The sequence below is a fragment of the Erinaceus europaeus genome, chromosome 6 (assembly GCF_950295315.1).
Source record: "Erinaceus europaeus chromosome 6, mEriEur2.1, whole genome shotgun sequence".
In the NCBI taxonomy this organism is placed as follows: domain Eukaryota; kingdom Metazoa; phylum Chordata; class Mammalia; order Eulipotyphla; family Erinaceidae; genus Erinaceus; species Erinaceus europaeus.
In genome coordinates, this window is record NC_080167.1 from 25,328,188 (window position 1) to 25,345,062 (window position 16,875).

At 39.4% G+C, this 16,875-nt stretch overlaps 1 protein-coding gene across 3 annotated transcripts in view; it reads right to left on the reverse strand.

Annotated features, from left to right (window-relative positions):
- Nucleotides 1-16,875, reverse strand: part of RYR2 (ryanodine receptor 2) — an 820,963-nt gene that overhangs the window by 247,038 nt on the left and 557,050 nt on the right. For all 3 annotated transcript variants that reach the window (XM_060191940.1, XM_060191939.1, XM_060191938.1), the window contains 2 exons: nucleotides 8,408-8,616; nucleotides 7,237-7,411 (listed from right to left, as the gene is read on the reverse strand). In XM_060191940.1, the coding sequence (XP_060047923.1) occupies nucleotides 7,237-7,411; nucleotides 8,408-8,616 (384 nt within the window). The remainder of the gene's footprint in view (nucleotides 1-7,236; nucleotides 7,412-8,407; nucleotides 8,617-16,875) is intronic.

Consider the following 16,875-nt stretch of genomic DNA (forward strand, 5'->3'; position numbering starts at 1 on the left):
AAAAGACTCTCTTTATATATTTACTTGAAATATCGTAACACACCATTTGATGGATATATATTTTAGAAGGATGGTTTTTGATATGGTGTTAGTTTACATAAGATCTAAACCATCCCAAACGACACAGTAACTTGTGGATCCATCTCTTGTGTTGTGTAGAATCCTCATTACACTGCAGCTTTTCAAACTGTCAGCTCTTGTGTAAATAAGATTGTCTTAGGGTCCTCAGGTTCTATTACCCTAGTGATTACAATCAAACCCATATTGTTTATTATCATCAAATCGGGTACTTTTGTTTCTCTATCTGCTAATTAAAGACACAATAAACAACTAAATCCCTGGTGCTGAGAGACTATATGTCATTCATTTCTATTGAAGAAAACAATAATATTTTTGTAATTACAAATGACTGCATAGCTTTAGACAGGGAATAAAAGAAATTTCTAGGGGGAAAAGAGGAAAGTGATAGCCTTCTTTCTATTGTTGATGTTATCCTCCTGCCTTTTGAAAAAATAAAAATAAATAAGAATATAGAACTGTCAGTCTGCACTTAAAAGACTCTCTTTATATATTTACTTGAAATATTGTAACACACCATTTGATGGATGTATATTTCAGAAGAATGGTTTTTGATATGGTATTAGTTTACATAAGATCTAAACCATCCCAAATACCCATCTTTCTGTCATTTAGTGACATGTATGAAATCCAGGGCAGGGCTATATAGCACAATGACTATGAAAAAGATTCTCATGGTGGTTACACAAGCTCTTGTGCTAAATATGAATAGATATGGACCTTAGGTCAGATCGATGGGGTCTAGACTTAATGCTATTTATATGCTTTTCTCATATTTGGGAGCTACTCTCTGTCCTAATCCAGCTGTCTAATCCTTTTCTCAACTCTGATACTATCTTCCTGGATAATACTTGCAAGTTAGCTATTAGGCTCAGGCAAAAACTACTAACGTCATGGGCCCCTTGTAATATACCTAAAATAGACTTCCAGCTTCTTTCCACACAAAGATCCTTAGTTCTCTCTGCTCTATTCTTACCTTTAGGTTCCTGATTATTAAATAACTTACCCTGCTCTATATCTTACCACTTTTCCGCCACCAAGTGGCAGATGCTACCATGATTTCATCCTGATTTCCCAGGACAGGTGACCTCACCAATGTATCCAGGAATCTCACCTCCCCAGAGCCCTATCCCACTAGAAGAATACAGAGACAGTCTATAGGGGATAGGATGGGATAAAGAGATCTGGTGGTGGGAATTGTGTGGAGTTGTACCCCTCCTATCCTATGGTTCTGTTAATGTCTCCCTTTTAAAATAAATAAATAAATAAATAAATAAATAAATAAATAAATAAATAAATAAAACTTACATATATTTTTATGGACCAAATTATTTTATGGACCAAATTATTTCAAATTATTTCAGATGAAATTAAATGGGAGGCCATATTTTTGCCTTCATTTAACTGGATGACCCTAACTAGAATTTTAAAGACTTTTGTGACTTTCTTTTTGATGTTACCTATAGACAACTTCTATCGGTCATAGTATTTCACTTGTGTAAATTTGCAAAAAGGAGAAAGATTAAAGTATATTTAATCATGCTATTTACCAAGTTGACCAGACAGGAGCCTATTCTATGTGCATGTGTATGCGTATATACATATGTATACATGTATATACATATATATTGGCAAGTATATATACTTATATATTTCATGTGCTTCCCTCCCACCTTGCCACAGAATTGTCTTAATTGATTTAACAGTCAATGTATACATAAATACCTGTCTGCAGCAATAAGAAGGAATACTAGAAATGGCAAAATAAATCAACAAATAAAATTAAGCAAGATGAAGACATATAGACAAGATAGGTATTAAACAGTTTGAAAATATAGCACTGTGGTCTGGGAGGTGGCACAGTGAATTAAAGCACTGGATTCTCAAGCATGAGGTTCAGAGTTCAATCCCTGGCAGTGCATGTATCAGAGTGATATCTGGTTCTTTCTCTCTCTCTTCTTCTATCTTCATGAATAAGTAAATAAAATCTTTAAAAAAAAAGAAAATACGGTACTAATTTTTTAAATATTCTATTCCTATACTATGTAATTCTGTTAAAAACTTTTCTGGTTTAAAATAATGTTTTTTTCAAGCATGTTTTGAGTCCTAGGTGTCTCAGTAGTGTTGAGTAACTTAAGAAATTCATGGGGCGGGGGTTGGATGGTAGCACTAAGGGTTAAGCACACATGGCATGAAACACAAGGACAGCATAAGGATCCCAGTTCAAGCCCCTAGCTTCATAGGTGGTGCAGCAGGTCTGCAGGTGTCTATCCTTCTCCCCCCCTCTCCGTCTCCCCATCTCTCTCAATTTCTCTCTGTCCTACCCAACAACAACAACAGCAATGACAACAATAACAAGGGCAAAAAAAAAAAATGAGAAAAATGGCCTCTAGGAGCAGTGGCTTCGAAGTGCAGGCACCAAGTCCCAGAAATAACCCCATAGGGGGAAAAAGAAAGAAAAAAAGAAATTCATGGGGGACCTGCAATTACAGCTATATTCAGAGCAATTCCATTGAGGTTTTTTTTTTTTTTTTTGTACTTTGTAGGAAGATGTGTAATGTGAGTTGGGAGAGAATGGGGTGATTTCATTACCCCCTCAAAAAGCACGTAAGAGTCAGCTATAAATAAACACTGAAGTCATTTCTAAAACAGAATCTATATAATAATGATTGACCCCTATGAAATTAATAGTTAATGACCATGGAGCTGCATAGAACATACAGTCTGCCTTATAGTCTACAAGGACACCTCCCCAACACCTCCAAAAATAAGCCCACCAATATGAACCATGATACTTCCATATAATTCATCAGAATGTTCTGTTAACACTATAATCGAGGTGTCTCAAATGATTTTTAAAACTTAACATTTCTACCTCAGAAAACATATGAAACGTAAAATGAATGTTGTCTATATGAATGTGCCGCCATCACCACGAGGGTAACTCATCACTGGAATAGTGGCTTGATATTGTGGTAGTGTTGGAACATTAACACTTGTTATGTGCCAGAAATAATCCAGAAGGACATTCTTCACTGTTTAAATGCTAGCATAATTCTGTGTATCTATGTTGTGTAAATTAAACAGAACTCACAGAAGCAGTGAATTCTTTAACTTCTAGAAAAGGAAACATACTATGCAAACACGGTTAGATAGTAAGCAGTTGAAAGGCTAAAATTAGGACCAGCCAATGGCACACCCGGTTAAGTACACATAGCACCATGCACAAGGACGCAGGTTCAAGCCCCCCGCTACCCACCTGCAGAAGAGACACTTCATGAGCTGTGAGGAAGGTATGCAGGCATCTATCTTTCCCTCTCCCTCTCTATCTTCCCTTTCCCTAAATTTTTCTCTGTTCTGTCAAATAAAAATAGAAAAAGAAAAAAAAAAGGTTGCTAGGTGCAGTACATTTGTAGTGCTGGCACTGATCCTCAAAGTTAATCCTGGGGGCAGGGAGTGGGGATGGGAGCTAAAAGTTCAGGTCAGATCCATAGCAGTGAGAGGCCAAATAACAAAGAAAACTGTCCCTCTCCCACTTTCCTCCTGATATGCTGATACTCTCAAGGGTACTCATGGGAAAGAAGCCAGGTGATGCTGCAAGATTAGCGTCAAGTTTCACCATCCAGTGACACACGTGCTCAGAATAAAAAAAACTAAGTTTTAAAAATGAAAATTTCTAATTAGTTTTGAAAAGTTATGCATGCAAAATGATGGCCATACCTGCTCAAAAACTCAGTGAACTAATGAGTGTAAAACTTAGTGCAGATAATGAGCTGGCTAACTCTCTGAGATAAATGACAAATTGGCAGAATGACAGAAGTATTAACTGAGAAATATCATAAAATCCAAACCAAAATATATTAGAGTAACAGGACAGAGCCAACAGTCAGTCTGAAAAAAAAAAGGTAGCTCAATTTAAAATTTAAAGTGATATGCTTAAGGGCTAGAAGAAAAATCACCTTATTAGGGTACTGGGTACAGGTGTATCCATAAGCAAGGGGAAATTATATAAGTCTAAGTTAAAGTGCTCAGTCATCCTGATTAGACTTTAGTGTTGTTGTGTGGGCCGCGGAGAAGAGAGAGGAGGTCCTGAGCGAAGAGGGAACACAAATCTTTATTTGCGCTGGCACCTCAGAGTTGGGTGCTAGAGAAACAGGTTGGGCCACGTGGAGGTAGCGAAAATGGCCGCCTCACGCAGTAACCTTTCCTGCGTCTGAACATTGAAGTGAAGCGCTGGCAAGAGAGCGAGGTGCAGAAGAAGAAGGGCTTTTATAGGAGCAGCTTTCGAGATAATGGGAAGGGGGAGGAGTGACCAAAGCACTCCAAATATCGTGGTGAAATAGACAATGCCCTGAGGGCACAACATGGCGAAACAGGCACTCCGAGAATGTCCCAACTCTGGCGGGAACTAGCAGTAGCCTGAGGGGACAACATGGCAGATATGACTGCATCTGCACAATATCCCAACAACTTAGATCGAATAAACCTGAAAACCTAGTTGAAGTCCATTATAAATTCTCTAATCAACTGGACTTAGGCCAAATTAGCTTGGCAGTTTATCAGAAAGGCCCAAAGAAGACAGACCCCCAAAACCTCATTCTGCTTGAGTTCAACAAATAACACTCAATGTTTAAACAACTGGGAGAAATTCTAAGGTCATCAGATAAAGAGAGGACTACAAAGTTGGATAAGGGCAAGATACTGGATCACTTAATAATGCCCCCTTTGGTCAATATCATACCATCTTATAATCTAGGACCTTACTTAAGGAATCTTTGGATTCCCATACAAATATGATGGGCCTAGACCTCTAATGAATCCCTCTCTCCACCACCACTGGTCACTTACATCAGAACGTCATCATAAGCCACCTTGTAGGTCCTCCCAAGATCTTGCCCTCACCATAAAGCAGCGATGGTAGGGACAGCCCCAGTCTCCGAAGAGAGATTGGGGTAGCCTGCCCCGTCACTCGAAGAAGACTAGTCCTGATATGAGTGCAGCCTGCAATGTTCCCAGATGTGACCATGGAGCTGTGAGCTCAGACTAATAGGGACTCAAAGATTACACAGGCTCCAGTGATAAATTATATATATATATATATATATATATATATATATATATATACATACACATTGGGTCACATGGATAGAGGTAAACAGTTAATTCTATCCACAGAATTTTTTTCAAGAATGGGAGCTACTCACTGCCCTAATCCAACTTTCTAGCCCTTTTCACTACTCTGACACCATTTTCTCAAACAATATTTTAATCCAACTTTAAGTTAGCTCTCAAACTCAAGTAAAAGCAACCATATTTATGTGCCCCTAGGAACATGCCTAACATGGACTCTAAGATCATCTGCTCTGTTCCTACTTTTTGGTTTCTGTTCATTAACTATTTCTGTCTCACTTTATGTCCTGTCACCTTCCAGACACCAAGTTGCATGTGCTACCATGATTCCATCCTGACTTCTCTGAGCAGATGACCTCACCAGTGTGTCCTAGAACCTTGCCTTTCTAGAGCTCTGGCCCACTAGGGAAAGATAGAAACAAGCTGGGGATATGGATTGATGTGCCAATGACCAAATCCAGTGGAAAAGCAATTACAGAAGCCAAAACTCCTACCTTCTGCACCCCCAAAACAACCTTGATCTATACACCCAGTAGGGGAGAAGTGATAGGAGGAAGAAGATAAGAGGGCTCTGAACTCCAGCTCCATCAACACCCAGAGAGAGGAGAAGAAAAGGAGAGGGACATATGGAGGTAGTAGTGTTGTCATGAGTGGCTTGAAGGAAAAGGGAGGATTGGATCTGGAAGAAAAGGGGGGGGGTATTATGGATAAATGTAGACAGATAGTTGTAGAAATGATGGTTGGCCTATGTCTACAACCTTAGGGGAAATGTAGTGGGGCTTGTAGTGGGGAGACTGAAGATTCAGAACTCTGTTGATGGGAATGGTGTGGAATTATACCTCAGTTGACATATAATTCTGTAAATCAGTATTAAATCACTAATAAAATTTTAAAAAAAGAAATCACACTTTACTAATCTCTCAGTCCTAGTATCACATGAGAGCACCAAGGTTGACATCATGGGAATTCTCCTCTCTCTCTCTCTCCCTCTCCCTTTCCATCTCCCTCTACCTTTCCATCTCCCTCTCCCTCTCCCACCCCACTGCTCTCTGTGTGTGTGTGTCTATGCCTCTATACCTATAAAATAAAAAAATGAAAAGTTGGTCCAGAGAAACTACTCAATAGTGACACTGAGCATGTGTGAGCTCTTAGGTTCAACCCTGGCACCAAAATAAAATTTTAAAAAGGTTTATGTAATATTTATGAAATACTTTAATGAAAATTATCCAACAGAACTTTCTGTGATGGTGTAAATTTTCTGTGCCCCTGTTGTCTAATAGGATTGCTACTGAGCACTTGAAAAGCTGTAATTATCACCAGAAACGTCATTGTTAACTTGATTTTATTTAAATTAGTGTACATTCAAATGTTTCCATTTCCTACTGGTTACCTTATATGAATTCATACTCTTAGCAATGTACAGTTTCCGTCACATAGGCCCTTCATCTTTCATTGACAATCCACTCACAGTCATATTAGAGGCTCATAGGCAGAGTTCAAATCGCTGGCCTCCCATAGGCTTTTCTGCATTTCTTTATTGTAAGACTTAGTCATTGATCAGAAATTGTGAAAGTGTTGACTTTCCCTGATATAAATCTACATAAAGATGAGACAAAGATTAATTCATCTTTGTCCTCTCAGCAACCCACAGAAGACCAGAGACATGGTAGATTGTCATTTGATTTGTGTAAAATGATGAACAGAAAGGTTATTAGCCATAAATAGGCAAGTTCTAAATGAGAAGCTAACACTTACGGAAAACTATCCTTTTGCCTACCATTTATTTTCTTATTCATACACATAGCAGTAATCTCTGCCTTATTCATATCCTAAACAGTAAAGCTAGTGTTTCTGCTAAAGCAATTTCAAGGGTGTCTGAGCAAATAAGCTAGAGGGCAGCTTCACAAATTACAGTTGAAGATCTGACTGTTCACCCTTAAACAAAGATGGTTGGTTATAAAGCATTAAAAACAAATAGCTTCATTGTGTGCTGCAAACCTTAAAATAACACAGAATGCAAATACTTACCATCACCGACATCAAAGTCCTTGAAAGCCAGTTCAGAACCTGAATCATCAAGAAGGATTTCACCGTTCAGCGTGAACATCATGGTATGTTCTGTCATGTCAACCATACACCCCACAACATCGCCTGCTTGCCAAGAACGCCCATAGTGCTCATTGCCTTGGTGCCACCGCTGGGCCTAGGCACAGAAGAGTCATTTGTCACAAAGAACACCAAGAGAACAGTACTCACTCACCACTCCTATATGACTCTCAGAAATACCTTCTATTTCCACCAAAGGAGGAAGATATCTGACCAGCTCATCAATCTACTGCAAAGTCCTAAGCGATAATGAGACTGTAAATTCCTGAATCTTGATAGGGATACAAATTCCATGTAATTATTTTGAGCTTAAAAAACATAGTAAAAGAGGCCAGGCAGTGGTACACCTTATACGGTACACACATTACATTGTGCAAGGACCCAGGTTCAAGCCCCTGGTCCCTCCCTGGAGGGGGAAGCCTCACAAGCAATAAAGCAGTGCTATAGGGCTCTCTCTCTCTCTCTTTCTAAACTCTGTATCTACCCTCCCCTCTCAATTTCTGCCTGGTTCCAAAAAAATAAAGAAAAATATTCCTTAAAATAGTATAAAATTTGGCATAACTAAGAAAAAAACTAACTCTATTTTCTTCCAATTAAAGGAAAAACTACATCTTATTGAAAGTTTATTTGTCTCACTACAATGAATGAGTCCCAGCATATAGGTTTTTTTTTTTCTTTGATCCCCCAAATAAGAAGAAAAATTAGTACAGAATATAGTTGGAAATGTATTTATCACTAAACATAGCAATCTATTTTTCAACTACTTCAAACTAAAATTCTGTTTTTTTTGGGAGCTAATAGCATTCATACTTAATAAAATAGAAACCTAGAAGTATTTTAGTATATACCAAAACCTAAACCCAAAAAAGCTTCAAGTCAAGTGCATATATATATTGTTATTATAGGAGCTTCACTACTCCAGGTAAACTTTTTTTTTAAATTAAAACACAGAGAGAAGGAGAAGTAGAGAGGGAGAGACTATGCCAACACAAGGAGTGCAAAAGAAACTCAGCCATAGATGCCAGGTCTACATCAGCCTAAACATCTGGAACCTGTAAACTTCGGTGTTAAGCACACAATAAAGCTTACTCACCTTGAAGCCATCAAAAGCAAAGGCACATTCATCTGAGCCAAGTTCCTGATCAGGTTGACAACCCGGTCTGCTCCAGCCAACTCTCATGTCCCCCGAAGTGACAGCCTCAAATTCAAAATACCACCTCCCTGCCTTCACAGCATAGGTCTTCTCAGCTCGGAAGATTCGGAACCTTTCCCCTGTGCTGCTACACACTTCAGTTCTGGCAGCTGTGAATTCAAAGAGATTCTGGTGATCAGTGGATGGGAGACTGAAAGAGAAGGGTCAAAAAATGTTAGCAGTGAAGCCTGCAGCGATGGTAATGATGATACTATTATTATCTTTGTTCATATTTTATTAAGCTGCTGATATACACGTAGCATGTATATGTAACATAGATGGTTAGTTAGAGTCTATTGAAACCAACTAGGTGAAGAAGAAAGCACAGTGACTTCAGTTGAAGAGGCTGGTTATTAAATCGTAGTGATAGTAAAAGTAAGGAAGTATCTCCTTTCTAGAAAGTAACTGTCTTTCGATAGAAAGAAATACAAGTGTTTCCTGGAGGTTTGGTAGAAGTTGAGAAGAACTTTAGCATGTGAGCTTTTGTATAGGAAGAAGACAATGAAAGAGATCTAAACTTTTTTACATAAAGACTGAATGGCATTAAATGACTGAGAGAGAAGGAAGAAGCAGTCAGGAATTGAATACTGGGGGAGAGGAAGGTAGAAAGAGAGCAAGGGAAAGGCTATAAACAGCTAAGAATGGTAATAACTGACTTTCTCAACATGATGACAAGAGGTAGAACTTCCCCGCTATCCCATACATCTACAGGAACACTGTAAAGAGACAGAAGGAGAGACATGTGTAACACTACACTGCACTGCTGGTGAAACATTCCACCTGAAGGTGGAGACCAGGGGCTTGAACCTGGGTCCTTACACAGGATTGTGTGTGTTCTACTGAATCTGCTACCATTTGGCTCCAACCCTGGTTTGCACTAATATACATATATATGTATGTATATGTATATGTATATATGTATATATGTATATATATACATATATATACATATATATATATATATTACTTTAGAGTAGCTTGCAGTCATGCTTTAAAGAAATAATGGCTTAACACTTTCCTTAATAAAATAGTACTAATGAAAATTTAGTTCTATGGGATTTGTTTTTAAAGACTCAAGCAATCTATAACGGATTTCTTTGCATACCCTGTAGTATCAGCAAATGAAGTAAGTAATCTCTAATTACCTACTAAATCAAATCTAGGGACAAAAGTCTCTTCAGAGTCCTGAACACAAATAGCCAGGAAAATAGCTAACAGTCAGTCCCAGTCAGTGACAGTTGTATGTTAGAGGCTGGTCAGTGGCACACCCAGTTAAGCACCCAACATACTAAGTGCAAGGATCCGGATTGGAGCCCCAAACTCCCAGCTTGCAGGGGAAGCTGTGAAGCAGGTCTGCAAGTGTATCGCTCTCTCCCTCCCCCTCCTCTCTCAACTTCTTTCTGTCCTATCCAATAAAATGGTGGTGGTCAGGGGTAATGGCCACTAAGAGCAGTGGATTCTTAGTGTGGGTACTGAGCCACAGTGATCACCCTGGGGGCAAAAAAAAAAGATATCTGTATGTCTTATGCTCTGCGTAATTTTAAACATTCTATATTCATGTATCTTAGTATCTAATTCTAGCTCATGTGTTATATTTATTTAGTTTAATATTTATTTCCTTTTGTTGCCCTTGTTGTTTTATTGTTGCTGTAGTTATTGTTGTTGTTGTTGATGTTGGATAGGACAGAGAGAAATGGAGAGAGGAGGGGAAGACAGAGAGGGGGAGAGAAAGACACCTGCAGACCTGCTTCACCACTTGTGAAGCGACTCCCCGGCAGGTGCGGAACCGGGGCTCGAACCGGGATCCTTATGCCAGTCCTTGCAGCTTTGCGCCACGTGCACTTAACCCACTGCACTACTGCCCGACTCCTAGTATGTTATATTTAATTGACATTAAATATAAAGTAGGAACCAGGTGGTAGTTCACCTGGTAGAATGCGTATGTTACCGTGTTTGAGGACCCAAGCACAAGTCTCAGTCCTCACAAAGAGAAGTTTCATGAGCAGTACAGAAGTGCTGCAGGTGCTTACGCTTCTCTGTTTCTCTAACCCTCTCTACCTGTCTCTGTCTCTTGCCCCTATCAAGGCACAAAATTGACCACTAGAAGCAGTAAAATAATGACTCAATGATAAACTTAGTGGCAAAAAATAAACTGAAATAATTTTAAAATGTCACAGGAGAGATGGAATAAGCACAATACCTTGGCACACCAATAGTAACAGTAATAGTATTAATATTAATAGTAATAGTAATAATACATGTATTTGCATGAGAGATGTCCCAGGTATTATCTGAGCAGTGCTCAGGTAAGAAAAGAAGAGAAAAGGAAAGATTCCCAACAAACTTTATCAAGGCTGCTGGTGCTCAAGGAAGAAGAAATTTAGGAATTATGCCTTTAATGAACAAGATAAAGACAAAACCCGATAAAATACCATGTTCCATTAATTTTATATTAAAACACTACAGATCTTGGCAGAGTGGACACACACAGTTGACAGATCACATAGGGATTAAAATTTTAATATACACTGTACCAGAACGCGACATTTAAAGCAAACCACTAGAGGGCAGTCAAATTCTAATTATGTGTTCAAATGATAAATTATCAGAAGCTATGAACGAAGGCGTGCTGGTCTCTTTAAAATTGTATACATGTAGAATTCATTAGGTGTGTTTATATAACAATTTTTCATATTATTCATATGAGACTTTCATCCTTTTCACATCCTCATACCAGTTCTAATTAAACAATCTAAACCTATTTATTTATTTACTTATTTATTTGTTAGTTTATTTTTGACGAAAGCACTGACCAGCTCTGGTTTATCATGGTGTGGGGGATTGAACTTGTGACTTTGGTACCTCAGGCATGAGAGTCTCTTTGCATAACCATTAGTCTATCTTCCCCTACCCTAAACCTAAAATATTTTACTGGCAAATAATCCTTAATGTTTAAAAAATATTATTTAGACTAATGATCTAGACACAGTACAATTAAAATATACCAAGTTCATATTCAATCTGTAATGTTCAAGCATTTTATGGACTGACAGAGAAGAAACTGTGATCTGGATCAACTGCAGGGGGTTAGATTTAACTGTCTCAAAATTTTTGTTTCTGTACTCTTTTTTGATGTTGACAAGAAGTGTAGTTTGTTATAAATGTGTCTTCAATTTTATTGATGATCACACTTAGCTTTTTTGTTATATTCTATAAAATTTCTCACATCTCTTAGAATCCATTTTCCTTGTTCTAGAACTCACATCCCCCACCAGCACCACCAAAGCCTCCCTACTGTCCTCCTACCTCCAAGCATTTTCCCCCTCCAATCTGTTTCTTCCAGCTGTTGCCATAGTTATATTGCTATTGTAAACTGTGATCACACATCAAGTCTTTGCTTTAAAACTTTCTGAGACTAGAACTTCCTGTACACATTGATATATTTTCAGCACGATTGACAAGATCTTCTATTATTTTTGCTCCTAATCCCTTTTTCTACATCCACTGCACTCCTTTCCTTGCCCAGACCCTATAATTCGGGTTAACTAGACTAGCAATCATCCCTCACTCTTTCTGTATTTAGTGACATCAGCTATAATTCCTTTCTATGGGAGTGTTCTTTCTCACTATAATCTGTTATTGACATTTTGATCCCTTCAAAATGTCAGATACAATATTTCCACTAGCCGATGCTTCCAAGTGGAAAAAAAATTAGGCTTTTATATATAGTTTCTAAATGTCACTTGAATCTCTGGTGTGGAATCGGTATAGTCTTGAATTCTAGACACACTGATGAACAACAAAGGCTGTAAGTTTTTACTGTGGAATATATTGCATTAACCTTACTATATATTGCTCACATAACCTCAATAAGATTTACCCTGCTTACCTCTAAATTCTTTTTTAAAATTAATAATGATTTAATAATGATCAACAAGACCATAGGATAAAAGGGGTACAGTTCCACATAGTTCCTACCCTCTAAGTTCTGTATTCTATCCCTTCCATTGGAAGCTTTCCTATTCTTTATCCCTCTAGGAGCACGGACCCAGGATCATTTTGAGGCTCAGAAGGTGGAAGGTCTGGCTTCTGTAATTGCTTCTCCACTGGACATGGGCTGTAACAGGTCTATACATACTCCCAACTTGTTTCTATCTTTCTCTAGTGGAGTAGGGCTCTTGGAGAGGTGGGGTTCCAAGGTACATTAGTGACTTTGTCTGCCCAGAGAAGTCAGATTGACCTCAGGGTAGCATCTGCAACTTGGGTGACTGAAAAAGCATTACGATATAAAGCAGAACAGACTGTTTAGTAATCAAGAACCTAAAAGTAAGAATATAGTGGATGAGCTTTGGGGTCTCCATTTTGGAAAAAGCTAGTAGGTCTATTTTAGGTATATTCCAAGGGGCCCATGACTTTACTAATTGTTTCCTGAGCCTGAGAACTCACATGCAGGTTGACCATAGGTATTTTCTGGGGAGATGGTGTCAGAGTTTGAACTAGGACTAGAAAGCTTGATCTGGGAAGACAGTAGCTCCCAAATATGGGGAAAGTATATAAATATCGTTAACTATAAATGCCATCAATTTGACTTGGGGTCCATATTCAACCTCTAAATTCTTAACCTTCAGGAAATATGTCACCCACTGATTATTTTTCCCCATTCTATTTTCTCATTTCTCATACACTCAATTAACATAGTAACTTTCTTAGTGGCATCCCTTCTTTTTTAATTTTCTTTTCCCTTTTGTTGCCTTTGTTGTTTCTTTATTGTTGTAGTTATTGTTGTTGTTAGTGACGTTGTCGTTGCTGGATAGGACAGAGAGAAATGGAGAGAGGAGGGGAAGACAGAGGGGGAGAGGAAGATAGACACCTGCAGAACTGCTTCACCACCTATGAAGTGACTCCTCTGCAGGTGGGGAGCTGGGGGCTCGAACCAGGATCCTTATGCCGGCTCCTGTGCTTTTGCCTCATATTTTTAACCCATTGCGCTACCGCCGGACCCCCACAGTGGCATCCCTTCTTAATCTCTATAGCACTCCAGATCTTCTTGTCCTCTTCTTCTTTTCCTTGTTTACTCTTTAACCCCAATCTCTGTCTACTGTTATGATCAACAACTACTCTAGCTCTGTCGGGTTTATGAGAAAACATACACATAACAGACTGGTAGCATGATTAGCTCATAATTTCCACTATAAACTTGATCATGAAAGTTTCTCTGTAAATTTTTATCCATTTACAGCCTGCTTTCTGTTCCATTTTACAGAATAGCTATTTCTCATCTTTACTGTGGAGTAATATCAACAGAAACAAGTACACATTTGACAGAGTAAGTCTCTCCAAAGACTTTTCTATAAAAGCAATGGAAAATACTGGGAAGAAGTCAACTTTCTCAGAGTTTTGGAATGTAACCAAAGGTTAGGAACAATCTGAGGAGGGTTTGTTTCCATAAAAATGGGTGAAGATCCCTAAGAACTACAAATTTCATGGCATTTGTACTTATTTTATTTCCAACCCATCAAGAAAGTCTCATATCCCTGGCCACCTGTTAACACTTAAAGGCGGTCGATGTTCAAGTAGAGGGACCGTCAAGTATCTAGAAGTCTCTAGATGGGACAGAATAGAGCAGGCACTTTACCAAAGCCAAAATTGTAGATAACTCATACTGTTCCTTTCTGGCAATTCCTATGAAAATCCCATTTGTAAGGCTTATCCTTCTTTGACCCAATTTAAAGCTTTTCCAATGCAAACGTAACTTTACCCTAGAGGCATTTATGGACAGTAATCAAAGGCAAGTTTTAAAAAAAATTTTAATATTCATTTACTCCATTTTGTTGTCCTTGTTTTATTGTTGTAGTTATTAGTGATGTCGATGTTGTTGGGTAGGATAGAGAGAAATAGAGAGAGGAGGGGAAGACAGAAAGGGGGAGAGAAATACAGACACCTGCAGACCTGCTTGTGAAGCGACTCCCCTGAAGGTGGGGAGCCGGGGGCTCGAACCAGAATCCTTATGCCGGTCCTTATGCTTTGCGCCACCTGCGCTTACCCCGCTGTGCTACTGTCCGACTCCCTAAAGGCAACTTTTAACAATGCATTTGCTTGAGGTGACAATAACTGTTGAGTTAACATGTTGACACAAAATTGACAAAAGAAAAGCTGGGAAATGAGATGTCCATGGTGGGCTGTGAAAAGCTTCAATTGTATCTTGACAATCTCAAAAGTCATGTTTCTACCTAGAGCTGGGTCTCTGTTTAGAGAAGAACTGCACTGTCATTTTGGGAAGACCAGGAGATCTACATATGCAGTAAGGAAAGGATAAGGTGAAGATTGCCCTATATGAGCGCTGATAGCATGGTGTCCCAATGTACTCAGCATAGAACCCTTCCCTCAGTAAAGCTAAGAGAGTTATATATTTCTGGCATTTGAGGAATCTTTCTTCAGTCACTAACTGCCATTAAAACAGTAAAGCAAAGACTACAAAGACTACAAATAACAAACTCTATAGAACATGTTAAGATGATAATTAAAGAATTAACAGCATATCGGTTCATATATAGCACAGGTGCCTGTGTAACCGCTGCTTCCCTGTAGGTCTGAGCCTGCATTCCATGGTCACAGGCAGGAACATTCTAGGCTGCATTCATTTCAGGACCAGTGTTCCTCAAATAGCAGTTTTGACCCAGCCTCTCTTTGGAGAATAGGGCAATTTCTACCACTGTTCTACATTGAGGGCAATGTTCTACAGAGGCCCACAAGAGGGTTTATGATGTTCCTGTTGGAAATGACCAGTGATGGTGAAGACGGGGGTCTGCTAGAGGTATACACCCATCATATCTGTGTGGGAATCCCAGGATTTCCTGACTAGGGGTCTGGATGATGGGGTGGCCTGGTAATGACCAAAAGGGCCATCATTAGACTGTGCCAGTCTCTTGCCCTTATCCAGCTTTTGTAGTCCTTACTTTATCTGTCACAGCTAGGCTTAGAGTAATTGCAGGAAGTAACACAGGAAGCAGGTGAGGAGGGTATCCAGGTCCAAGCAGAGAACATTTGACTAGTACTTTACGGTGTCCTTTTTAGGTCTTGTTACTTATTGACTCACTATAGATTATTGCACACTTTTACTTTAAGGCATATAGATTGATGGGATTTATAGTTATAATTTTCCCATATTTGGGATCCAGCTTTCTGGTCCTATTTTCACCTCTGACACAATCCTTGCAGGCAATACTTTTAGCCCACCTACATGTTAGCTGTCTGGCCCAGGGAAAAATTAGTAAAGTCACAGGTCCATCAGAATATGCCTAAAATAGACTTCGGAGCTTCTTCCAACATGAAGACTCCAAATCTTATCTGTTATACTTTGACCTTTAGGTTCCTAATTATTAAACAATTTGTTCTGATTTATATCTTAAAGAGTTTCAGCCACCCAGTTGCAGATGTTACCATAATGCCAACCTGACTTCCCCGGGCAAACAACCTCACCAATGTACCCTGGAAGCCCACCTCTCCAGAGCCCTACCCCACCAGAGAAAGACAGAAACAGGCTGGGAGTATGGATGGACCTGTTATTACCCATGTCCAGTGGAGATGAAATTACAGAAGCCAGACCACCCACCTTCTGCACCCCATAAAGATCTTTGGTCCATACTCCCAGAGGGATAAAGAATATGGAAGTATCGAATGGAGAGGATAGGATACAGAACTCTGGTAGTGGTAAATGTGCCCCCTCTTAGCCCACAATCTTGCTGGTCATTATTAAATAACTAATAAACTAAGAAAAGTGAAGAAATGAATTAACAGCATATATAACAAGCACAATAGCAGAGGGCTGGGTGGTGGCTCACCAGGTAGAGTGCATGTATTGCCAGATATAAGGACCAGGAGCAAGTCCATCTAAAGAAGGGAAACTCCACCAGTGGAGCAGTGCTGTACGTGTCTCTCTCTCTCTCTCCCTCTGTCTCTTACTGTCTATCAAAAAGAAAGAAAGGGGGAAAAAGTAGCTGCTGGGACTAGTGGAGATGTATAGGCACCCAGCCCAGGCAATAACCCTGATGTGTGTGGGGGGGGATCTTAAGGGAGAGGAAAATTCATAAATGCCAATATCTTTTTATTTTTGCCTCCAGGATTATTGTTGGGGCTTGGTGCCTGCACCATGAATCCACTGCTCCTGGAGGCCATTTCCCCCCCCCCCATTTTTGTTGCCCTTTTGGTTGTTATTGTTATTGTTGTTATTGCTGTTACTGAATAGGACAGAGAGAAATCGAGAGAGGAGGGGGAGATGGGGGGGGAGAAAGATAGACACCAACAGACCTCACGGCTTGTGAAGGGACCCCTGCTCTGCAGGTGGGGAGCCAGGGACTTGAACCAGGATT